Genomic DNA, 26,639 nt, shown 5'->3' on the forward strand with positions numbered 1-26,639 from the left:
TCATTTCCAACCACACAATCTTTATTGCTGGTGCTGATGCCATGGGCAGAAAGCACGGCTGGATTTTCAGGTCTAGGTAGAGCTTGCAATGCAGTCAATAAGAGAATCTGTCATCTGAGCAAATTTGATCTGGAATAACTGAATCATGAAACCCCATGATGGCATTGTTATAGTTGCTTTTCCAACTGTCATCACACACCACTTGAGTGAAATACATTTGTTGAATGAAGTCACTTCACTGTCCTACAGGCTCTGCACCACAGAACCACCTGGGAATTACTGAATGATGTCAACAAGTGAGCTCTTGCCTTTTTCTATACACAAGAGAGGAATTTGACAGGGCACTAGAAAAAGGCCTGCTCTTCACTGGAAAAAGGTTTTGGTTTCTCGCTCCTTTTATCTTCACAGATATATCTAATATAATCCTTCTCTCAAAAGCATGGCAGCATTGTATAACAGAAAATATTTATCCACTGACTTCATATGGAACCACATGCAACAAGAATTAGTGCCGCTAAACTCACACTAAATCCTCAGAGACTGATTTCATCTTTATTCCCTAGCAAACACACTCTTAGTGGCTGAAAAATGGTAACTCCAGTCAGAAAGGATGCAAACAGCACAGTTTTGCAAACTTCTGAGCACAAGGCTGGCCAGGAACGGAGACAGCAGAATTATCAGAGAGGCAGCTGGGCATGTCGAGGTTCTGTGGCAAATGAGACAAGGACACCCATTTGGGCCCACTTTCTTGAGTGCACTCATTTAACAGCCAATTAATATGCTTTTTTGAAAATGAGGAATGGGGTAAACAGGAAGCTAAATCTTCCTTTGCCAGGTCCCTCCCTTCAGTCCCTGCTGCATTAAATGAGAACTATAAATACTGGAGAGCTCAGACAGATGTTTTTATTGAGAAGGAGAGTTATGGCAGTAAGCCCTGGCTAGGACCCAGCTATTTTTGTTGGCTCCAATGTTTATGGTTAATTTATTTTTATTTTGCTTTACTTTATTCCTTCAACTCATTTTGTTTGCCCTTTTCTCCCCCTCCTTACCTAATTCTCTAAGAGTCAGAGAGTCATGTTCAAGTTTGGCACTGACCTCTGCTCTCCTGACGCCTCTCCATGCGTAGGATCCACAAAGAGACTTAGGCATTGCAATGTCAAGCACTACAGCACCTAACTTAGGAATGTAGAATATCACAGGAACGAGTTAGGCAGCTAGGCTCCCTCTACAATGAATGGGCAGAGAGAGCATTGAAGAATGCGATCCACACAAGCCAGCAAGCTAGGCAGGGACTGCCTAAGCCAGCCAGCACACACCTCTCTCATCTTAACAATCTATGGACAGGAACCAGCCCAACTCCCGGCTCAGAAGCAGAAAACCCCTGTTCAAATCTAGAAAGACGAATTGAATCTGGGTCTCCCACATCCCAGGTGAGTGCTGCTGATTACTACTTGTCCTACCTGCAGTGGACATGGAGAACAATTGGTCACTGTCCTCTTAATAACAACCCTTAACATATCTGAAGACTTTTCAGGTCCTCCACAGCCTTCTTTTCTCAAGACTAAACATGCTTATTTTTAATCCTTTCCTCCTAGGTCAGGTTTTCTAAACTTTTATAATTTTTGTTGCTTTTCTCTGTACTCTCTCCAATTTGTCCACATCTTTCCTAAAGTGGGCTGCCCAGAACTGGATACAGTACTCCAGCTGGTGCCAAGCAGAACAGGACAATTACCCCCTGTGTCTGACCTACAATACTCCTGTTACGACACCTCAGCGTATTAGCCTTTTTCGCAACTGGTGACTTGTATCCAATTTGTGATCCACTATCAGCCCCTGATCCTTGTCAGCAGTATGATCACACCTAGCCAGTTATTCCCCATTTTGCAAACAGGTGTGTGTGTGGTGGGTCACACAATGATTCGTTGTTCCTTAATACAGACCAAGTTAGAAAGCAAGCAGCACATTATGCAAGACAAGATCTTGCCTAAATCAGTCACAGCCACCAATTATTGCATGATGGCCTTTTCTTTCATCCAGCCCAGGCGTATAAGTGTTTAACTGTTTTAAATTGCCTAGCTCATGTTTTGCATTCGTGACTCAGAAAAATTACAGCAAATTGAGCTATTTGGTTGCTTGGTTACTCCTTTGTTCTGACAGGAAACTGAAGAGAGAAAATTAATTCAGGGAGGCTGACTCATCCTATTGTACCCTATGGGGTTCTTGGGTAACAACAACACCTGGCTCTTACACAGCGCTTTACATGTGCACCCCCCACAGTGCTTTACAGAGGACGGTATCACTAGCCCTTTTTACAGATGGGAAACTGAGTTAATGTTATTTCTTATTGTTAAAACATTGAGGACTGGATGGCTTAGAGGTATTCACAATGGGACACTGCCCTTTCAAAGCAACAGAGGGTCCTGTGGCACCTTTGAGACTAACATAAGTATTGGGAGCATAAGCTTTCGTGGGTAAGAACCTCACTTCTTCAGATGCAAGGGCCCTTTCAACTACACCCAGCCGTTGCCATCAGAGGCTTTTTAGGAAAGAGCCGCAGGACTCCGTCTAGCCTCTTGATGTCCACATCACAAAATTTCTTTTGGCCTCTTTATGGGCAGTCCCAGCAAGGAAGGGCAGGACTGCATGTCCACAGAGCCTGAGCCCCTCCTTGGTGAGGAATGGCTGCTCTAGGGCACAGCCAAAGGTACTGAAAAAAAGTTATTAAACGCACACTTAGTTCACTAAGCCTCCCTGTCTCCAAAGCTTTCCAGGCCCCAATTACTGTCCCATGTATCAGATCTGAGCAAGTGATGAAGCTTCGCAGCGCAAGGACTTAGGGCTGGGGTCATTCACAGCACTGCTGAAACAATACCAATCGCACATTCTAGTTGGAATTGTTAAGGGAGCCTAAAGGAATTTCTATGCAGGAATTGGATACCCCACTGCCCTGGGTCCTGTGACGATCCCAGTCTTTATCACCTCAAATCTAATGGGAAGATAGTCACATGGTACCTTGAACCAAAATATTTGTCTTCTGATGCAAGGCAACTGCCTTCCTCTCTCTTCTGATATTCAGAACAATGACAGTGTTTACACAGCTGCTCTAAAAACACACCATGCTGCCCTGTCAGGTTAAAGGTAAAACAACCATGTTAACGAACAAAATTATTCCCCTCAAACTCTTCCATGTCCTAGAAATTTGTCACTGGCATCCAATAATTATACTCAAGTCAAGTCACTCTGCACATTGGTACAGGCGGCATGCTCACAGTGTGTACATTTCTGCTCTGCACACAGATGCCTGAACTGTCACAGTGAAGCTGAGGGACCAGAGTAGAACTCTTTCCCCTCCCACGCCTTGTCCAGGTACACACCAATATGTTTCCAGCTCATTCATGCTTGAAAAAATATTAAAGCTACAAGTGAAAAACTTTTTATTCAGTCATTATAACAAATAGCAAAATAAAACGGCTTTTTTATTCTAAGACATTACTTCCAATGCTTGCCCAGGTCAGAACTTCCTCTGCCAACGCAGTTATTTTCATGCCTCAATCAGGGATTCTCAAACCTCACCATTCACATACCCCTTGTAGTCCCTTCATTAAACAAGTGGTTTTAAACATTCAAATGCTCATTGCAAATTTGCATGCAGGAAAGAAAGAAAAAAAAGAAACCCAGCTGACATCCTGTCACTATTCTCGCAAGGAAGAGATGGAATACAGAGTCAAATATAGTAGCAAATTTACTCTGGAAGGTAAAAAGAGGTTAAACGTATAAAACAATGGAGAAACTGTGTCAGACGCCAACACTGGATTCAGTCTGTCAGAGAAAGTCATGGCGTCAGCTTTGCTCTAGCTAAATTATGATAAAACCCCCCCAATTATGTTAAGATTTCACTTTATCATCTCACAAGCTGCAATAACTAAGGCCATTTCTACACTGCAGTAGGCAGCGAGCCTCCCAGCCCGGGTAGACAGACTCACGCTAGCGCAACTAAAAACAACAGTGTGGACAAGCTACAATGTCCACAGTGCTATTTTTAGTGCACTAGCTCAAGCTGAGCTAGCACCAGTCTGCCTAGCTGGGCAGGGCAGCATGCTCGCTGCTGCAGTATAGACACACCCTAAGCTGTAACAGGTGGAATAATTAGGTTGTAAGATTGTGTTTTAAATTAACGTTGTACTAATATTGGCTACTTCTTTTTCTGTGTTTTTCCTCATTCTTTTATAGTGAAATTGTATGGTATAAAAAGTCCTATTTATTCCACATAGTTTTACATGAAAGTCATATAAAAAGGTTCAATACACTTTGGCTTTTTTTTTTTTTTTGCTAGTAAAAAATGTTTGATAAAAACTATGCATTAGTTACTAGATGCAAATCTTTACCATGAGTGTGAAACAATCCTGAATGAGTGAGACCACCCTCAGTATAAACCTCAACCCCACCCCCCAAAAAAGAAAAGTTCTGCTCGTCCCACGCTCTTCCTATTCTCTATGCAGAATCCTATTCGCAAATGCTAGTTATGTGAGAGCTGGGGTAGTGATTTAATTTTTCTATTGCAGTGTTGTCTAATGTAGTACATTGGTCTGGAATCTGAATTTAAGCTATAAACCTCAGGTTTTCCAGTAAATAAAAAAATATATAGAAAGAGATAAAGGCTTTTCTTATACCGCAAATCGAGTTATCAGTTTTCTCATGCAGTAACTGATGGCAGCTTTCATTTTACATTTTCAAGTACAGGCAAAGTAGTAGTCATTCAAGCTGTGAAAATTTTAAAGAAAATGAATACGAAAAATATTGGAAGCAGCAAAAATTCATCACGTTTCTATCTGACTGGGGCCGTGTTGTTACAAAAACACCCAGACAGGTTGAGCACTCTGATGAGTTTAGCACACTAATACCAACGGCAGCATGTGGCAGGATAAGGAACAACAGATTATAAATGAAATAAGCTGGCCACTGACAACGGTGTTTGAACTCAGGCTGGAGCCACCAAGTATCTGTGTGTAGGTTGCAAAATAAAACAGTGATTAATAAACAGGCTTTCCTGCCAAGTGAGAGGAGATGGCCTGGGGGGAATAGATGTTCTCTCCTGCCATTATGCTAAGCCCTTTATTTCCCCCCAGTTGATTTTGCATATATATCTATAGCTATCTATCTATCTATCTATGTGTGTGTGTGTATATATATCTATTTATAGATATACATACACACACACACACACACACACACACACACCATCATAAAAATCTATGGACTCTTCACAGCTGCATACTTGAAGACTTAAAAACAAATCAAATTGCACCTTAATGGACCACATGTATTACATCATCATTCGGGGGGGGGGGAGGGAAGGAGGGAGAAGAAGAAATTGTGCTCTCTGAATTGTCTGAAGACAAGGGGGCACCTGTCTCTCCCAGTGACTATACAATACTGTGTTTTGTATGCCCCTGCTAAACGTGAATCAAAATGCCTACATGAGGTTTAAATTAGCCATTCACTTCAACTTGTCTGAACATTCTCTTCCTGATAATGTATGGCAGCCACTGAACCATGCTGGGCTATTTCAAACGTAGGCCCCAATCCTACAAACACTTATGGAGATGATAAGTCAATGAGACCATTCACTTGAGCACAGTTACTCACCTGCAAAAGTGTTTGCAAGACGGGGGTCTGAGTGATTCATCGTTTTTGTAAGCTACTTTTCCTAAAAGTCAACTTGATGTTTGTGAAAGGTACCATATGTTGGCATCTTGGGAGACTGATGTCCCATTTAGCCAGAGAACAGGAACAGAGTATAGTCACACTGCCCCCACCAGAGCACCTCAACCCTGACCCGGTTGTACCACTTTTACAGATGATTTTCTAGAAAGAGAATTACAGAATTTAGAACCTCCTTATCCTCTACAAAATATGGACAATGCAAAAACACTGATCTCAGGACATGGAAATTAACAAGCTCTGCCACCACATCCGTCCTGCCTTGCTTAAGCTGGAATATGTAGTGTACAGAAATCCTAGCACCTTTGTCTCTTTCATAGGGCTCAAAAAAAAAAAAAAAAAAGTAATGTAAATCTCCAACAAAAGAAACGACAGCTTCCAGCAGCAAAGAAGGGCATTGCCTCCCCTATCCCAATTGCTATAACTGCTCATGCAGAACACAAAGTTTCATTTAATCAACCTAACCACACAACAAATCATCCTGCTGGAAATCTGCCGGATTCTCCCCCTGCTCCAGAATAACCAAGCCTCCAAAAGGGAGGAGTCAAGATACGGTGCAGAGCTGAACCTGGCTCTTGAGAAGTAACCAAAAAATGGCCTGTGAATATCAAAGTATTTGTGTCTAAACTGATTTCTAGACAAAAGGTTGAGAGGGTTAAGTCTGGCTCATCTGTTTCAGCACAGAACAGTGAAAAAATCAAAAGGGGAAACCAACTTCTCAGTTTGTTTCATCTGTTAAAAAATAAACAGAAATTTTGAAAGGTCATTAGGTGTTATAAAATGGTTTCACAAATCCTCAGCGGCAGCGGCCCAATTCTCTCCTCTCATCTCTTCCACCAGTCCCTCTGCAGGCTTGCTCCCCGTGTGGTCCATGAACATGTTGGGAATATCTTTGCCAAAATAGATTTTGCTGTTTGATGCAATAGCTTTGTATTTCATCAGCTGCAAGTACTCAGGAGTTAGTTTTAGCTGCATGAAGAGAAAACAGAACATCAACAGCCATCCAGATTTACTAACAAGCTTTTGTTGTGATCATATAGGGTACCATTTTTCCAGAGCACTAGTGTACCTGGCAGACACCTGAAGACATGAATACCCATCTTTTTCCTATTTAAAGAAACACCAGCAAAAACAATGTTCCCTTCTGGTATTTGCTGTTGGCAGTGATCCCTCTAACTCTACACCCGAGAGTTTTGTCCATTTGATTTCTTCTCCTCCCACTTGCTGCTCCCCAACAGGTTCACGGCTCCGCTAGATTGATGAATTCCATGCATAATAGCAGCATGATTCTGATCTGGCCTGTAATCACATCTTCTCATAACAAGCATACCCTAGAGACCTGCTCCATTTGTGCAAGAAGTTTGCCAGGTGGCACACAAAGCATTAGTTAAAACTTTCTGGCTGTAGCAGAGCTAGCATCACATAGAAGTGCTGCAGCTCCAGCTTTCTCTAGAGAGGGAGCCTTGGTCTCAGAAGCATTTAACAGAACGGCCTCCACAGAGCACAAGCCAGCACATTTAGGCTTCCTCTGGACAGATTCATATTTACAGAACATAAGAACGGCCAGACTGGGTCAGACCAAAGGTCCATCTAGCCCAGTAGCCTGTCTTCCAACAGTGGCCAGTACCAGGTGCCCCAGCGGGAATGAATAGAACAGGTAATCATCAAGTGATCCATCCCGTCGTTCATTCCCAGCTTCTGGAAAACGGGGCTAGGGACACCATTCCTGCCCATCCTGGACAAAGTGCCATTCTAGTCTCATGATTAACAGTCCTCCAGAGCGAATGCCACCAAAATACTAATGTGAACACTGTTCAAAGAGAGCCCACATCAGTCTGGCCTGATTTTCAGTAACTACATTCATTTTGTACATGTAGCAGGGAGTCATCATCACAGCTGTTTTTTTTTTTTTTTTTAAACCAACTATAAGCTCTTCGACACATGGACCATCTTCTTGTTCTGTTTGTACCATGCCTAGCACAATGGGACCTGGTCCATGACAAAGTACCAATAAATACCTTGTTAGCCTCTGCTATCTTCATGGCAGTGTAGCATTCGGCGTCAGCTTTTGCCTTCTCCCTAGCAAGGAATGCACCATCTGTAAGGAAAACCACGGCAGCCATTTAAACACAAGAGAGCATGCAGCTGCTGTAACTTGTTAAATGTGCTCCACATTTGGACCCATCTTTGTATTTACAGTAGCATCCACACACTGCCAGGGTATCAACACCACTTCTGAACTATGGGTGGCACACCTGGACCATGGGGGAAGAAATAGGGTCAGAAGCTACAGTCTCTCCCCACACCTGAAATGTAATGGGATGATTATACACCAATGCTTCCCCTGCAAGAGAGGCAAATGGCTAATCTCTTCACTCTCCTCCAAAATGCAGCCATCTCTTGGGAAAAAGCAAGGCAGCTATCTCACTACAGAACAGCAGGCAGCAATCCTACACGCCACATCTGGACAGGACATAAAGAACACCCCACCAAACTGAAACCACAGGGGGAATTTTAGGTAGCGAATGTAATTACCCAAACTGGAATTTGGCCAGGACACTGGGGCTAACATCCCCAATTCTTGTGTAAAGGCCAGGGGATCTTTAACCCTTAAACTGACGCCCCTTGATGGGCTCTTAGATGTGGCTTTTTCTAGGATTTCAAGAGCTCGGCAAACAAAGGGTTTGATCCTGCAAGATGCTGAGTGCTCAAGTCTTAGAGAAGCTCCTCCCGTCAGTATCAGGCAGGGATACAAGATGAAACATTTTATAAAGGTCATCTAAAGAAACCAACACTTCCCTACTGCCTATTGCATTCTTCCTTTTCCCTGACTTTTTGTGGTTAACCATATTTAATGAACACTAATGTTACACTGGCGCAGTCTGTAAAGCCAGGCTTCTCTGTATAAATAATGGAGATATCCCATCTCCTAGAACTGGAAGGGACCTTGAAAGGTCATCAAGTCCAGCCCCCTGCCTTCACTAGCAGGACCAAGTACTGATTTTGCCCCAGATTCCCAAGTGGCCCCCTCAAGGATTGAACTCACAACCCTGGGTTTAGCAGGCCAATGCTCAAACCACTGAGCTATCCCTCCCCCCAGATGGTCCACTATGTTCCCTGGATATTCATGGTCTGTTTTACGGCACCTGTCATAACTATAAAGGGAAGGGTAGCAGCCATCCTGTGTACAATACTATAAAATCCCTCCTGGCCAGAGACTCCAAAATCCTTTTACCTGTAAAGGATTAAGAAGCTCAGGTAACCTGGCTGACACCTGATCCAAAGAACCAATAAGGGGACAAGATACTTTCAAATCTTGGTGGGGGGAAGGCTTTTGTTTGTGCTCTTTGTTTTGGTGGTTGTTCGCTCTTGGGACTAAGAGGGACCAGACATCAATCCAGGCTCTCCAAATCTTTCTGAACAAGTCTCTCATATTTCAAACTTGTAAGTAAACAGCCAGGCAAGGCGCGTTAGTTTTATCTTTGTTTTCTCAACTTGTAAATGTACCTTTTTACTAGGGTGTTTACCTCTGTTTGCTGTAACTTTGAACCTAAGGCTAGAGGGGATTCCTCTGGGCTCTTTAAGTCTGATTACCCTGTAAAGTTATTTTCCATCCTGATTTTACAAAGATGATTTTTACTTTTTTCTTTAATTAAAAGCCTTCTTTTTAAGAACCTGATTGATTTTCCCTGTTTTTTTAGATCCAAGGGGGTTGGATCTTGATCCACCAGGAGTTGGTGGGAGAGAGGAGGGGGGGATGGTTAATTTCTCCTTGTTTTAAGATCCAAGGGGTTTGGATCTATATTCACCAGAGAATTGGTGAAGAGTCTCTCAAGGCTACCCAGGGAAGGGAATTAGCACATTGGGAGTAGTGGCAGCGGACCAGATCTAAGCTGGTAGTTAAGCTTAAAAGTTTTCATGCAGGCCCCCACATCTGTACCCTAAAGTTCAGAGTGGGGAAGAAGCCTTGACAGCACCCAACTCAGCAAGCAATAACATTCCCCAATGCAAGCTTGTCAGAGTGCACTGGGGTCCTATTCAAGTTCTTTCAAAGCAAACAACTGGATAAACCATTCCTTTATCTCCACCAATAGGGAGAACGTCCACATTTAAAAACAATACCAGCAGCTGGAAGGTTGGGAATCGAGGCTTCGCTCCATTTGGCCAACTAATGAGAACAGCTCTGCCGACTCAGTAAGAGCAGCTGGAAGGGCTGACGCAGGGCAGAAAGTCCCTGCCTGCAGGACGCACGGGCCACTGCCTGATATGGAACAGGAGCGAAGGCCTGGCACCTGGTGACATGTATTCATAAGAAATAAAAACTATCGTAGTTCTGCTGGGAACTTCTTAATGAGAAGCTGCTGATCTGTAAAACTCTAATTGGCTCCTCAGTGGGCTTCTGCAAAGCTTGACAGGGCCTATAATGAACATAATTGGAAATCGGGCCTTGCAGCTCTGAGCCAGAGAGGCAGAGCCCTTTTCTTGTCCTGGAATTTGCCTGACACAAGGCACTGCATGGGGAAAAAGCCCTCTCAGTTAAGAGCTCAAGCTCCTATAAAGCACTCAGAACCATCGCCTTGGAAAAGAAAAATTATTAGAGAGATAATTTGCAAGGAAATGCTTCTATTCCTGCCCCTAGTCAACATTGGCTCCCAAAGGAAACAAAAGCAACTCCAGATGGGTGTAAATAATGCAGGAATCCATGACAGGAGAAGACAGAATATAGGAATTGTTTACTGCTGATAATGCTTAAAGAGAACACTCACTTGTTTAGCCTAGGGAGATTCCCGCCCTTCCTTCCTTCCCCCCCCCCCTCCCCCAAACACCATCACCTCTCCACACACCTACCTTGATCTTTGGATCTTGAAAGCTGCAAGGCAGGTCTCTGCTTATCTCAGAATTGGCCTTTTTTTTTTTTCCCTTTTGACTAGACCAAAAATCTAGAGCTATGTTTACTGAAAACTCCTGACAGGTGTCCACATTTTAGAAAAATTCTGAAGAAAGAGGGGCAGATGTAAACTTCCATGGAATACTGTGGGTGCCTGAATGGAATGGCATGGCAGTATCCCACCCTGAGAGGATTTCCTAATGAAGTTCTAGCATATTCTCGCTTCTGGAAGATGCTCTGTCTGGTTCTTAGGTGTGTCCCACACACTGTAGTGGTGGTAACAAATCTCTGTGGGAACAGGGGGAGTCTGCAGTGCTGGCTCCTGCAATACTGTTGACAATCACACTGTCTGCCTCCTGTGCTGCAGCGACAAGTGTCTTGGAGTTTGTTTGGGGCTCTCCAACCGTGGTACATTTGCCAGAGCAAACACGTCCTACTCTCCCAATTGACCTAGTCCCTCCAAGCGCTCCAGTGTGAAATGAAGGAAGAATCTGAGCATGCAGACAAATAAGTTTTGAAAGTTGCAATGCATTTTGAGGGTCACATGAAAGGTTATCGCATCAACCATACACCAGGGTTCAATAGGAAAGGCCTCTATACTTTCACACAGGGGCTCAGCCGTGTTGTGGTTAGACTTTGGCCAACTCACATGCTCGCTCTGTGCCTCAGTTTACTGATAAGAGAAATAGGGATAATACTGCCCCACCTCATAGCAGTATCGTGAGGACTAACTAAAATATCTGTGATGTGCTTTGAAATCTTCCAAGAAGAAGCACAAATAAATTTGTTTATTGGAAAGGTTGTTGCTCACCTTCAATCTCTGAAATTTTCTTCTCCGTTTCCTTTTCCATCACCTTCTGTCCGTACGTTATTTCGGCCACTTGGGCAATTTTTTCTGCCTCTGCAGCAGTAAAGGAAACATCTCGATGCCCAAAGAGTTATGATCCAAGCTCCTTTCCCACAGAAGCAATACTCCTCTGGCAAACCCAATCCTTATAGGGTAGATCTACACTGCAACTGGAGGTACAACTGCAGTAGGTGTAGACCCATGTGAGCTAGCTTTGATCTAGCTAGTTCAGGTCCCAATATCAGTGAAGCCACCAGGGAGCCGGGGTACGTACTTGGGCGGCTAGCCTATGCTGCCATGGCTTCACTGCTATTGATGCCCCAGTTAGCTAGATTAAACCTACCTTAGGTATGTTTACACATGCTGCACATACACCTCAGACTGCAGTGTGGACATACCCATGCAGACATTTTCAGCCCCCAAGAGGTTCGGCGTCACATCAAGGGACGTTTGTAGGCAAAGCAAGCACAGGAAAACCATCTGAAAAGTCCAGAGCTGTGCTGGAGGCTTTACATGAGTAAGAGATGGGTATCAAGCAGAAAGAACACTTGCATTTTCAGTGTCCTTATCTACAAGATACCGAGCTGTTCAAAGAACTCCCGGCAGCAGCCCAAATTAGGGGGAACTCATTTTAAAATAGACTTAATCACAGGAACCTGTGACTGCACATTTAATCCAAACACAGAATTTTACAGTACAGAAATTCACAGCGAATCCTTTAGTTCATACATTCAGCGGTGCAGTTATGGCTGTCACTGTGCTTGCTGTTGACAGACTCTGGACAGAACCAGCTCGACTAGAGATGTGCTAGAGCTTCTCTCACCCTCCCCAAACTTCAGTCTCTGCCCCTTCCCACTTCATATAAACAGCCAATGTTCATCTTGTTTATGGTCGCCTTATTTAAAATCTCTTAGAGCCACTACACTGCTGCTCGCACAAGACCCAGCCGTGGCACCTGTGCTGCATGTACTTCCGGAGAGGTGTTTGGGTTAGACACCCACCCACATCTGGAAAGTTTCCCAACCAGCCACATCTATGGGAGATGCATATACAGACCAATCAGGGCCTTCTTCCTCTCCGTCTCTGCTTCCTTCTCCACGACCTTCTGCTTCTGAGCCGCAATCAGCAGCTTTGTCTTCTCGCTCTCCCTAGTGAGCCAGAACAAACCAGATGTAGAACTGCAGCGACCACACAGGATAGGAGTTCTCAGAAGTGCAGCCATCCTCCTTAGGTGACAGCCACGGCTTCCACGCTTGTCCCACTGCTACCCGCACGCATGATACTGGGTAGATTCTCTCTCCGGAGTGCATTTTCAGGGGCAGGTAGTGGACAGAACAATGCATACGCTCACACTCTACCTTCCTAATTGCATAGACAAAGACCCCACTCCATTTTTCTGACCCGATAAATAAAAAGCCCTCCCCTCTCCCACAAGTAAAGGTACTACTTTTGCATGATCACACAGTATGGAATGTGTACTGCTGCCCTCTGCTGGGGGAATCAGAGCTGCTCCAGTGATCATATCACCCTCCAGTGGAGGGCAGTTTATAGAGCAGGGGTTAGCAACGTTCGGCATACGGCTCGCCAGGGTAAGCACCCTGGCGGGCCGGGCCAGTTTTATTTACCTGCTGACGCAGCAGGTTTGGCCGATCGTGGCCCCCACTGGCCGCGGTTCGCCGTCCCGGGCCAATGGGGGCAGCGGAAAGCCGCGACCAGCACATCCCTCGTCCGTGCCGCTTCCCGCTGCCCCCATTGGCCAGGACGGTGAACCGCGGCCAGTGGGGGCCGCGATCAGCCAAACCTGCCGCGTAAGCAGGTAAATAAAACCGGCCCGGCCCACCAGGGTGCTTACCCTGGCGAGCCGCGTGCCAACGTTGCCGACCCCTGTTAAAGAGGATATATGCACTAATTACTGGGATACATGCATATAAAGTTACTGTTAGTGGAGGTATCAAATTATTAAATTAGGAACATAAAGCAGGAAGTGAAGCTATATAAAAAACCTTAGCCTTCAACATAGCCATAGCTATAAGTTTTCCATGTCTCACTTTGAAATTGCTTTTCCATTTGTAAGTAAATAGCTTTGGGAGGTGTACGTGCAGGATCAAATGCTACTTTTTTTTACTTAGTAAAATGGCTCCGTATCTCTCTCACCCCCCACGGTCCTACTGCCTCCTAAGAACGAAGTGAAATTAAAGAACATTCTCTTTTGAATTACCACCATCATGTTTTCTCCTAAAATTTCAACCATTTCAAAAACAGCTCAAGGAGCAGCAGTCAGGCCTGAAGAACTACCACTCTCCAAAGTACACCACACACCGTGCTGTATTTATAGCGACAGAGATAAAAATGGGCTGATTGTAGAAATAAGGACTCTCCATATTGGGCCCCATCACACACAAGCTATCTGGACTTCTGGGGCTAGGGACACGGGCTTGGGAGAGGATTCGGGGAGAAAGGAAGACCTTTTTTGATTACACCCTCTTTGGTGGCAAAGTGCTCAGAGAACCTGTGTGTTTCTGAATGGTCAGTGCAAGGCAGGCTGCTGGTTTAGAAAATGTTGAAACAACAGGATCATATCGTCAAGTGTTATTAAAACAAGTTATTTCAAAGCTTTGTGAAGTCTCCAGCCTGTCGTATCAACAATTTCTTCATCGCCATTCAAACAGCAGGATTACGGGTAGAATTTATCCACCCTGCCATTCGTGCACACTCACCAAGAGGCCCTTATATAAAGCCTTGAAGGCACAGTGTCAAGATCAACAGGCCCCCAAAGGAACCACTTTTGCCACCCAAATGCCTGCACACACACAAAATACAGAAAACCTTCCCAACAGTGGAGGCATGCTTGCATGATGCCATTCCCATCACTTGGGCCTCCCGCCCATGGCAATGAAGCATAGAATCATAGAATATCAGGGTTGGAAGGAACCTCAAGAGGTCATCTAGTCCAACCCCCTGCTCAAAGCAGGACCAATTCCCAACTAAATCATCCCAGCCAGGGCTTTGTCAAGCCAGGCCTTAAAAACCTCCAAGGAAGGAGACTCCACCACCTCCCTAGGTAACGCATTCCAGTGTTTCACCACCCTCTTAGTGAAATAGCTTTTCCTAATATCCAACCTGGACCTCCCCCACTGCAACTTGAGACCATTGCTCCTTGTTCTGTCATCTGCCACCACTGAGAACAGCCGAGCTCCATCCTCTTTGAAACCCCCCTTCAGGTAGTTGAAGGCTGCTATCAAATCCCCCCTCATTCTTCTCTTCTGGAGACTAAACAATCCCAGTTCCCGCAGCCTCTCCTCATAAGTCATGTGCTCCAGACCCCTAATCATTTTTGTTGCCCTCTGCTGGACTCTTTCCAATTTTTCCACATCCTTCTTGTAGTGTGGGGCCCAAAACTGGACACAGTATTCCAGATGAGGCCTCACCAATGTCGAATAAAGGGGAACGATCACGTTCCTCGATCTGCTGGCAATGTCCCTACTTATACAGCCCAAAATGCAGTTAGCCTTCTTGGCAACAAGAGCACACTGTTGACTCATATCCAGCTTCTCGTCCACTGTGACCCCTAGGTCCTTTTCTGCAGAACTGCTACCTAGCCATTCGGTCCCTAGTCTGTAGCAGTGCATGGGATTCTTCCGTCCTAAGTGCAGGACTCTGCACTTGTGCTTGTTGAACCTCATCAGGTTTTTTTTGGCCCAATCCTCTAATTTGTCTAGGTCCCTCTGTATCCGATCCCTACCCTCTAGTGTATCTACCATGCCTCCTACTTTAGTGTCATCTGCAAACTTGCTGAGAGTGCAGTCCACACCATCCTCCAGATCATTAATAAAGATATTAAACAAAACCGGCCCCAGGACTGACCCTTGGGGCACTCCGCTTGAAACCGGCTGCCAACTAGACATGGAGCCATTGATCACTACCCGTTGAGCCCGACGATCTAGTCAGCTTTCTATCCACCTTATAGTCCATTCATCCAGCCCATACTTCTTTAACTTGGCGGCAAGAATACTGTGGGAGACCGTACCAAAAGCTTTGCTAAAGTCAAGGAATAACACGTCCACTGCTTTCCCCTCATCCAGAGAGCCAGTTATCTCATCATAGAAGGCAATTAGGTTAGTCAGGCACGACTTCCCCTTCGTGAATCCATGCTGACTGTTCCTGATCACTTTCCTCTCCTCTAAATGTTTCATAATTGATTCCTTGAGGACCTGCTCCATGATTTTTCCAGGGACTGAGGTGAGGCTGACTGGCCTGTAGTTCCCTGGATCCTCCTCCTTCCCTTTTTTAAAGATGGGCACTACATTAGCCTTTTTCCAGTCATCCGGGACCTCCCCCGATCGCCATGAGTTTTCAAAAATAATGGCTAATGGCTCTGCAATCTCACCCGCCAACTCCTTTAGCACCCTCGGATGCAGCGCATCCGGCCCCATGGACTTGTGCACGTCCAGTTTTTCTAAATAGTCCCAAACCACTTCTTTCTCCACAGAGGGCTGGTCACCTTCTCCCCATGCTGTACTGCCCAGTGCAGCAATCTGGGAGCTGACCTTGTTCGTGAAGACAGAGGCAAAAAAATCATTGAGTACATTAGCTTTTTCCACATCCTCGGTCACTAGGTTGCCTCCATGAGGCTAAAAGAGCATGCCTGGTAGAGGGCACTGAGATCACAGCATACTATGAAAACATATTAGTCTGGATGACAAATTCACTTTGGTAACACAAAGGTGAGAGTCCCAGGCACTTACATGAGTTCATAATTCCTCCGAATTGTTTCTGGAATGTTTGGCTTCGTAACGCGGACCGCCTGGAAAGACAACGAATAGAAGGTAGACAAACAGACAACACGCCGCGAGCAACCAAAACACTGGCAACAAAAGTGTGGGACTTAAAATTGGGCCAAAGGTAATTCGTTGCCTCAAGGAACTCAACATGGAGTGTAGTTGGTAGAGCAGTTTTCCAGAAATGACATACAGCTCTCCATCCCTGCCCAGCACTGCACACCCAATCTCGTAAGCATTTCTGTACCAGATGTGACTGTCCTCCCCATGACCAGCACCTTGTACAGCCCAGGTGGGACCCTGATTACCTGTATAATGAGTCCAGGAGCCATGGTGGTCAGGTCCTGCTGCAAAGCCAGTTTAAGGTTTTCATCAATCTGATCTGATATCAAAAAAGTGAGACATGGTTAAAGAACACACAAGGCATTTGGCTCTCAGATCATCTGTGGAGTTATTCAGGATAGGCTTTGATTTAGCACTCTTGGAAGCGAAACACAAGTTGAGGTTAGATACACACAGGCTACTCATCCCATAGGGGAAATCAAGAGACACCTGTGTGTGTGTGTGCGCACTTTTTTTTTCCCCAATAAAATCCCAATCTTGAGCCAGGTCCTGAAGCCGTTCAGTAAATCAGGTTTGATTTAAATGTTCAGGCTGAACACAAGCAAAACAAGATGGTATCACAAGCAAGATGCAAGACCAGACAAAACTGGCAGTGAAACCAAAATACCGTAATTGGTGTGGGGTGGGGAGGACGAATAGCGGGTGGGTGGTCTGTCATGATGGTGAACTTGCACCAACAATATCTTGAAAAAAAGGGGATTTACAAACTCCTGCAACCTTCCACAGCTCCAGTAATATACCTTTGGGATTTATGGACCCGGGAGGTATTCTCAGAATCCACATTACTGGGAATAAATGGACAATTACTCAGGCAACTGGCAGTATCTCAAGGGATAACTCGGATTGGATCCTTATCCACTGTGCCTACCACTCAGAAGCACAGGGCACATCTGACTGACAAATTCAGAACCAGGGAAGGAATATTATTCCAGGACATCATATCACCAGGGACCTCGAGGGTCTTGCACCTTTCTCTGAGCACTGAGCCGGTGTCATGTTACAAGATCAGGTGGGTGTACACTGCTTGGCAAGTTTCCTGCAGTGTCCGGAGTCCTCAAGCAACAGGGGATCTGGATCCTTCCTGACCTCTATTTCTGGGTTAGAGGAACTCAGGGATGCCACAAGCCTCCAGTGAGTACTCACAGGAAATGCTCACAAGCATGGTGTGTGTGCAAGTAAATTCTGAGCTATTTTAACCAATGTCCACCAATGTTATCATTCCAAACGGGTCCTGGAGCAGTCCCAGTAATTTAAAACCTGGCCTAGCCAGGCCTTGATCTACCCGGGCTGAATGTGTGCCAGCAAGAGACAGAACGAGAGAAAGGTGAAAGGTCACATTTGCTAGTTTAATAGGCTGGACACATTTTCATCAGCAAATCCACTTGGCTCAGTGGGTAGGAATTAACTTCAGTGTAGCTGGAGAATTTCAAAAGGAAATAAAGAATTCAAAGCCCTGCTGCAATGAAAGCTCCAAGGAAGGTTGTATGTTCCATTGGGGCCTGCTGAGAAATGCAACAGGAAAATAAAAAATTAACAGCCCTGAAAGTGATCCAGGCTCACTCCCTCTGTTATTAGCCTTGTCCCTGTTTGGGTGTCTGGAATTCACATTCAAAACACAGTTCAGCCAGGAGTTTAGGAAACAGCTGTTTTCAGTTTCCTGCACCTGCCTCCAGATGTGGAGGCAGGGAATCATGACGTAGGTCTGTATTCAATGGGCTGCACCCCATTTCTAACTCCTCAGCCAAAAAGCATCCTGCTCAGACAGAAACATTTAAGAAACAGGAGTGCATATAAATTTACACAGACTCTTCCTTCAGTGCAAATCAGTTTACTTTAGTCTTTTTTTAGCTACTGTCGTCAGCAGCTGCTGATGTCATCTGGAGACATCTATGGGTGAAGAATGAATATACTTTCTGAAAATTCCCCTCCTGTTTCTCTATAGAACCAAGTCCCAATGCTATATTTTGTAGCAGTGCACGGTCAAAACAGGGCTCTCTCAGTGCCTTAAAAAGTGCAGTTCAGATACAGTAGTTAATGATTAGCTTCCTATCACACAGCCGATAGGAAGAACAGATCATGGAGTCTCAAGGACGAGCATGCAGGGTGTCTGTGCAAATGCCACACAGTGAGATTGGGCTCCAGCTTGAGATAAGTATTGCAAAGACATTCTCACAATTTCAAAAGAAAAATTCATCCTGAGAATAATCAGGTTCTCCTAGTCTCTGCACAATCTAGTTTTAAGATGACCTGCAGTCTAGAATGGAGGAGCATCTGTCCCATCCTGAGAGATTCCCCTATTCTCGAACACCACATGGCATCCCTAGGTAGTATGGTAATAGCTGCTTTAGTAGAACCGAGATATAAACTTACCATACAGCATTTTGCTTTCCCTGAATGAGTAACATTTCTTGACAGGCGACCAAGCTCTCGTTTATATTTTTTGTGATTGGGCTGGTAAATTTCCCATGACTATTTTGCAAGGGTTAGCTAAACAGAGCATCTACCTGATGAAGCTTCCACACCTTCGCTAGGACAATCAGCTGCTCTGTTTGTGACCAGGATTGGTTCAGTTTAATTATAGTTACACATTCCTTATACTTCTGGAGGTAGTGTAAGTACGTGTATGTGTAGGTACGTGTAACTAGAACTAATAAAACTGAACCAACCCTGGTCACGAACAGAACAGCTACTGGAGTGATCTCATCAGAATCCCATCAGTTATGGAGAGGGGCCTAAAGGAGGCTCTGATTGTGTACTACTAGATTTTATGTGGTAGCAGCAGAAAACCTTGCTGAAGCAACAGTAGATGTTGTTAGGTTTGGGTGAATGTGACAATTCATCTGTAAAAGTTAGTGACCCAGGGCAGAGATGGGGCTCACCAAACAGCTCAATGTAGACTTCCTGAAGAGTATGAACACTGCAGAACTGGTTCAGCTCATGGTGAATCTTGTTGAAGATGAGTGCTTTGTCATAGTCTGCTGTGTAGTTCTTCACTATGTCATACACTGGTGAGAAAGAGAGGTTTGCATTAGGAGACTAGCGTGGTGGTGGTCTCGAGTCGGGCTCCACCTGGGATACATGCAATGGGAGCCTGACACATCTGTACTAGTCACTGGGGGCAACTCACTGCCAATGCCTGGAGCCTTGCCACTAGCGAATGAACAAAATGGAAAGAAGATCTCTGCACTGCAGAAGCGCACTTTGTTCATTTATTTTGACAGGGAAGGTTTAATTATTGATGCTAATACTTCATAATGTACTAACCAATGTTCTGTCATATGCTTTGTAAACATAATGAAGTCTTAGTAACACCAGACCTTTCTACAACATCTGCTATTAAATCTTTGCTGAGAAGCGGTAAGACAAGGATTATGTGTCTGAACAATACGATATGTGGATTAGTGAATTTGGGCACGTACATAGCAATTTGTGAGACTCTCAGAGCAGGAAGAAGCCCCCAGGCCCAAAGCTGTACATGGATTTACTTTTAATCAATGGGACCTAAAACGGTCTGGTTCTGTCCCACTCACCAGGAATTTTTGTGATCCCACCAGTGTATTCACAAGCAGAGAGGTTTGCCCTGATGTTCTTGGCCAATGTATCCCCTCATTCCACTCTTTTCCAACATGCTAGATGGCTGTTGCACGCCACCCCAGAGGTGGCTGCATTTCAGTGGGACTCTATACATCAGTTTGTGACATATTTCGAGTGAGAGGTGCTCAGATCACTTAATCTGTGTCTGACATGTCAATCCTCTGATCGTATTCTGTACCCCTTTCTCCCACCCTTTGCCTATTTAGATTGTTAGCGCTTCATGACAGTGCCTAGCACACCACCACTGGGATTTATAGGGGCTACTATGATGTAAATAATAATCATCTGATAGGCATTATAGATATTACAATGAAAGGTACTAGAAAAATGAGTGTATCAGTGGTAGTAAGTAATACGAACATGTCAGTGAGAATAAAACACAGAGAAATATATAAAAAAAATAGTAAAACTGGTTCTGTGTCTTTTAAGTTTAAACTTAATTTTAAGTGTTTACGCCCAAAGAGCAGAGGGCTTTAAAGGGGACACTGCTGAATTTCTATGGCTCTTCTGGCCTCCAAAATCCAACACTGCACAAGCAGATATGATTTCTCAACCCTATGCTGCATTAGCAGGAACATAAGGAGCTTTCAGAAGGCAAAAGCCGTGCTAATGCTCAGATGTGACTGACAGTCCTTCATACTGTAGCCGTGCAGACTCATTGGCAGAGATAACTCACCAGCACCTTGGATCAGGAAATTCACCACCTCGATCCTGTCAAAATAAATCATCACTCCCCCACTGTGAAAGGAAAAGAAAAATCAAAGGAGGATGTAACATTCAAGTGTAACATTCAGAACTAAATAAAGCTGTTCAGGGATACAGCCAGGGTCTGGGGTGGGTGTAAGATGTATGGAGTACTGGCTCTTCTAGAACAAGCCACTGCTTATCCATAATTATTCAGCACTTAAAGGAGACTAGGATGGGGGGGCAGAGAACAGAGCTCCCAGCAACACAACCCTGCATCTGAACCCATTCATAAAAGCAAATTCTTATTTCACAATTTGCTAGAGGCTGATCATGCAACTGCCACATTGGTCCCTCCTGATGTTGTCTGTCATGGAGACAACACCCTCTAGTGGACTGAAAGGGACACTTCACAACCTTTGTATCAGTAATTCATAGTGGTGGGCCTGCACTTACAGCAAATCCAAGTGGAAGGTTTCGGGGGAACCCCAAGAACAATGGCCCAGTTTACTCTGGATTTAGCTACGTGTAAGCTAGGAATAATGGGTTCTAGTTTGGGAGGAGCAGGTCTAGTGGTTAGAGTGCACCGGGGTCTCTGGACTCCTGAATCCTTTCCTTAGTTCTTTGACTCTCTTGACACTTCACATGAGTCACTTAAACTCTTTGTGCCTTTATTTTCCCACTGGCAAAATGGGGATAAAACCTGCTTCACAGAGAGCATGTGAGGCTCAGGATTTTAGAACCATGGAGAGATGGTGCTACGTAAAGGATTAGACAGGGAAAGGGCTCTGAAGCCAATCGTAATGCAGTCTAACCTCACTTGAAATTTAAGTAGGCCAAGAATCAGGCCATGGAGACCAAGGTCCCCTCTCAAGCCTAGAGACAAGAGCAGTCACACCCATGAGGACATTCATGCCCTGGAGAGGGTAGGGTATTTGCACTGCCACCTTCCCCAGGGCAGCACTGTGGGAAGCCAGAGTCAGCTTCTACCTGACACTCTGCAGAAGCCCCACCAGCTGAGGCTGCAGAGTGGAGGCTCTAAAACAGCACATTCCCTGCCTGCCCTGTCCATGGCCCTGCCCCAGTCAGCACAACACAATTTTCAGGCTTGATGAGCTAATATAGGCTATCAGTAGAGGGAAGCTGTAGTCACCACAACCTATACCCTGATTGACTTTCTGCTACTGGGAGCCTTACATCCTGGTTTATACCAGCAGAAGTCTTTTTTTTTGCCAGGGATGAATCAAATCAGTAGACTTTAAGAAAACTGTAAAGTTATAGGAAGTTCTCTCTCGTTGTTACTATTAAACAGTCGCATTATTTACGGTATGTTATTCTGAAGTGGTGTAACACTAAGAGCAGAGTGTTATTATTTTCATACTAAGAACAAACTAAAACACACCAAACATGCAGCTACAATAAAGCAACAAATGTTAAGGTATGTTGGAGCTTCCTGAAAACATAGGATCCAATTCAGGGGCAGGTCACGAAAGCATCTGACCAGCCTGCTAACAGGAACAAAGGGCAAAGTACATTCAAGTACTGCAAGCTATGATTCAGCATGGGAAGAAACGAAGAAGAAAAACTGGTGTAACTTGATTGCTGTGCCAGATGATGGTCTGACATCTCACCTGGTACCACAAGGAACATTTTTCACCTCATCTGTCTGCAATGTAGTCTGGAGAGAGAGAGAACAAAGATCCAGTTAAGAGCCAGCCTGCTTACAGTACAAGAGTTATGTAGTTCCTTTGTTTTTCAGCAGCTTTCCTGCCATCTTACAGAGTATCATCTCTCAGGTTCCTCATTATATCACCCCTTCGTCCTGGAATAGCCTGGGGAACTGCAAAAGCTAGAACTAAATCTGCTTCTATTGATTCTTCCACCATTTGCTGTCCAGTGCTTGTCAGCTCTAGGGATAAACCTGAAAGCCACTTGTCCAAAGGTTGCTCAACAGAAAGAATGCATCACTGCATAACTCTCTGAGTGCGTTTGCCAGTGATCTAGCCTGCAAGTTTACTGGACAGGTTCCAAGTCCCTACTTCAGAATGTTTATTCCCCTGCTTGAAAGAAAAACTGGGGAAAAGAAAGATGTACAATCCCAAGAGAAAAATAATGGGGAAAAAAACCAGAAAGTTCTGAGCAGGCCTGGGGCAACTCCAGTGATGCAAACCTTGCAGCAGTCTGTTATATCTACCCGAGGTTGGAGTAGGAGGAACTACAAAAAGGGAGAATGTAATGCAAAAGTCTATTTACAGTGCAGGGTTTCTATGTCCCTTTCTGCTCTGGGGGAAAATGGCCCCATGCAGAGGTCCAAAACAAGCCTTATGTACCCACGGGGCTTTAAGTGGTACATAACCCTTGCACTGGTCCTCTGCACATAGGCCATTTTCACCCTTTTTGTAGGTAGAGTCTGACCAACTCCCACCGACTTCAGTGAACACTGCATCAGGCTCATACTGAGCATAAGGGAATTTCCCTCTCCTGCCTAGATTCTCCTCTGGGAGGTTCCTGAAAGTGTCATCATCAGTCTTGTGCTAGCAACATCACAGGCTGTTTCCCTGGAAAAGATTGTGATGTCCCAAATGCAGCATTTTCTGACCAATTTGGTGGGAAAACACTAATGTAAGCAGACAAATGCAAAAATACCTGCACAGATTTGTAGGAGGTTATAAAGGGGAGCATAAGGTGGAAGCCAGGTCCACTGGTGGAAGTCAGCAATGCGCCACCTCTGCAGGAGAAGAAACAAAGAAGAATGGTACACAGTTTATTCCCAAGTATCCGCAGACACTTTGACTATAGGAAGGCACGGAAGCATTAAAGATTAGATGCACTGAAAAGATAAATAAACTGACAATCTTGTCACTTCCAAACACAGACAAATATCTGCAAATATATGTGTATTTGTCATCTGTGCTTGGACACTTTTCTCCTTTAATTTAAGTCCTTGATACAGTTTGTGTACCCTGAATTCACAACATACTGAAGACATTTTAGATAATGAGCAAATACTAAAACCATACAAGCTCTTCCTGTCTTTTATAAGAAAGGAAAAGTTGTTCCCTGTGGTTGTGGGGGGTTGGTTTTGCTCTGTCACAAGTCACATTCAATTGCCAGTTAGGATATGAAAAGTCACCAGCTAGCGAAGAGTCAGACACACAGCATTATGATTCTGGATTTCAAAACCTTTTCAAAGTTATGATCAAAACATGAGAAAAGCACCATAGCAATTAACAAACCCTAATGACACAAATAACCCAAAGCAGCTGGAGAGCCTGCTTGTCTCAGAAAACAAATGGAGACGGACTAAATATATTTTAAGACTAAACAGTTGAAAATCAGTGCCATGGGATTTGGACCTTTCACCTCCAGGTCACCAGTTCAAATCCAGCCTAGGTTGATAGTAATCAAAAGTTGTTACCATCCAACAGCTGTTCAGTAGCCTATGTGGAATGGGTTGGTGGGAGGTCCCTCAATCCAGTCCCCAATGGACCGGTGTCCACATCACAAAAACATGCCAGTACATTTGTCACTAATCGGCCCCCTTGTTGGCAGGTTCAGCAGTGGTGCAAAGGGTTGAATAAGCCATGGCGGCTGAATTACTTTTTGTCACACATAGAGATGGTCCCTTTAGGTCAGGGCATGTCTATTAGCAGGGAAGTTGGCGCTGCCAATGCTGTATCTTATCTGAGGATGAACAGAGGACTTAAATCCTCATGGCTGTCAGGTCTGCACCTTTCACCAACATCACTCACTCCATAGTCAGTCCCTCCTTCACCTGCCAGCCAGCCAAGACCATAACTTGAACTTCTGTTTCTCTCCTAACACAGCTGATATCATCACAAGCACCTGAAGCAGAGCAGAGAGCTGCAATCCTTATTTCAATATCTGGGTTATGGGGTGTCATCAACTCTTCTGGGGAAAACACAGAAGCTCTAACTCAGACTTTACATCCAGGTGAAGGAGGATGAGTCACAAGATATTTCGTACTAAAGTGGAATTACTGATAATTTTTAAGACTGCCTCAGTGTCTTCTGTTATCAATCTGGGACCACAAACTACGTCTTTCCCCAACTCCACCCCCCTTTGACAGAATATTGGCATCTGATGGGGAAGCCATTGGATAGTGGTTTCAAAATACTGTGAACCCAAACAATATTCCAGATGCATGTCTTACCTATAATAAACGCCAATATGTCCTTCTTCAATTTTGTGTACTGCAGAGAAGAGAGTTGCAGCCAGAAAACTAACAGACAGCGCTGCTATCGCACCTAGTTGGGCCATCCCTGAGAGCTCAGCCTGGGGAAAGGGAACGTAGAGCACATGAGATCAGAGACTGAGGCAAACTGAGAAATATTTAATTAAATGTACTTAGCCTAATACTAACACTGGATCTAATAATAACTATCCTTCCAGCAGAGGATCTCAAAGTGCGTCACAAAAATTAAGCCCCTCAGGTATTCCCGGGAGGTAGGTTTTACTCCCATTTTATAAATAGGGAAACTGAGGCAGCGAACTCACATGCCTGTTGTCACAGAGTGAATCTGTAGTAGAGCTGGGAACTGAACTCAGAAGTCCTGACTCCAACTCTCCTGCTCTAGCCACTGGACAACATCTCAGCTCTCTCTCTCTTTTTGTTTAGATTTACTAAAATATTAGTTTTAAGACATCCCCTACCAGTGCACTTGGGGTATAGTTAAAGGAACCAGAAAGCCAAGAGTCTAGTACAACCTCCACCTCACATTATTAGTGTAGGTATCTGATTCTCCAGTCTCCACAGAGTTTACAGCTGTTTTGCTATAGTAGCAACATGCACAAGTGGACTAGAAGATTCTTGGTGCACACAGTTTGTTTGATGTGGGCACATTAACTCCAGGAGTTACACATGCCCCTCAACAGGAGAGGCGGCCTCTTGCCTCAAATTACACAGGCTGCCGAATGAAGCAGCGAGTGCAGCTCTGCCACTATCATTGTGACCTGCACCCACAGAATGGTAATTGCATGTTATTTCCCAACAAACCATTCTTTACTATTTGTAAATGTCAGGAAGAGCACACATGGAAGTGCATATGATCTTAAGGAAAGGTTCTTTAGACAGAACCGTAAATCCTTAGATGTCATACAAAAAGCACCACGACTCTTTCCTTTCCTGGGGAAGGCTTTGAGCCATGCTATAGACATGGGGCATAATTCATAACCACAAACACAAGGACAAAGATATTGGCCTATTAAGTAGCTCATACCCTCAGGCATTAAAAGGAACCCTAATACCCAATCCAAGCTGCTGTCACCTCCTTCCCTCCCCTCCCAGCCGCACTGTTCCCTACCTACTCAGTCTTTGGTCTTGGGCTAGATTATAAATTACACTGGGGAAGGGACCTTCCCTTCTCTGCCTTTTCACCTGTGCGGTGCCTGCCTGACAGGGGGCTGTACAATTTCTAAGACTGCCTGAGTGTCTTCTGTTACCAATCTGGGACCATAAACCACTGCCTGCCCCTGGGGATGGAGCAGCCACAAGGGAAACCTCAGACAGCGAACTCCAGGAGGAGCTGTGCTCACATGAGCCTTCCCCCCGTGGGGGCTGAGACCCCGGGGGGAGTGAGCCCTGAGGAGAAAGGGGGCGCCGGTCCCAGCCTTGGGGGCAGCGGCGGGGGGCTGGAGAGAGAGAGTCCAGCCAGGTGTGGAGGGGCGCTGCAAGGGGAAGGGGTCCGTGGGGCCGGAGGGGTCCCCTAAGAATGAGTGGGAGCCGGGCTGGGTTGGCGGGTGGCGCTGTGGGACAGGGGGCCGGGATCCCCAGGGTGGGTGGGGGCCGGGGTAGGCCCTGGGGCGGGAGGGGAACGGGACAGCCCCTCGGGGAGCAAGGGGGGGTTGGCCCGGCGGGGCGGGGGCCGGAACCTCGCCCGGAGGTGGTGGGAGGGAGGGAGGGTTCCCGCACTCACCGCCTGCTGCAGCAACTTCCGGGTGTCGCCGCGGTGACACTGCTACATACCATCATCGCTGCGCGCCG

At 45.2% G+C, this 26,639-nt stretch overlaps 1 protein-coding gene across 2 annotated transcripts; it reads right to left on the minus strand.

The window, feature by feature from the left end:
• Positions 1–3,417: 3,417 nt before the first annotated feature.
• ERLIN2 (ER lipid raft associated 2) lies at positions 3,418–26,639 on the minus strand. Of its 2 annotated transcripts, none has more exons than XM_054017731.1 (12): positions 26,572–26,639; positions 24,810–24,931; positions 23,282–23,363; positions 22,267–22,313; positions 20,628–20,689; positions 19,237–19,362; positions 16,543–16,616; positions 16,202–16,260; positions 12,513–12,604; positions 11,421–11,510; positions 7,740–7,819; positions 3,418–6,690 (listed from the first exon to the last, which is right to left on the minus strand). In XM_054017731.1, the coding sequence occupies exons 2-12, from the start codon at positions 24,914–24,916 to the stop codon at positions 6,508–6,510; spliced, it is 1,002 nt and encodes a 333-aa protein (XP_053873706.1). In that variant the 5' UTR covers positions 24,917–24,931; positions 26,572–26,639; the 3' UTR covers positions 3,418–6,507. The 2 variants fall into 2 exon arrangements, with proteins under 2 accessions (XP_053873706.1, XP_053873708.1); XM_054017733.1 differs by lacking the exon at positions 26,572–26,639 and adding an exon at positions 25,960–26,301.

This window comes from Malaclemys terrapin, chromosome 2 (genome assembly GCF_027887155.1).
Source record: "Malaclemys terrapin pileata isolate rMalTer1 chromosome 2, rMalTer1.hap1, whole genome shotgun sequence".
NCBI classification, from domain to species: Eukaryota; Metazoa; Chordata; order Testudines; family Emydidae; genus Malaclemys; species Malaclemys terrapin.

Coding starts and splice junctions, on each gene's coding strand:
- ERLIN2 (XM_054017731.1), bottom strand. CDS start 24,916: ATGGCCCAACTAGGTGCGATAGCAGCGCTGTCTGTTAGTTTTCTGGCT. Junction 16,617..19,236: donor AGTCTACATTGAGCTGTTTG/GTGAGCCCCATC, acceptor TTTTGATATCAG/ATCAGATTGATGAAAACCTT. Junction 6,691..7,739: donor AGATAGCAGAGGCTAACAAG/GTATTTATTGGT, acceptor CTCTTCATGCAG/CTAAAACTAACTCCTGAGTA.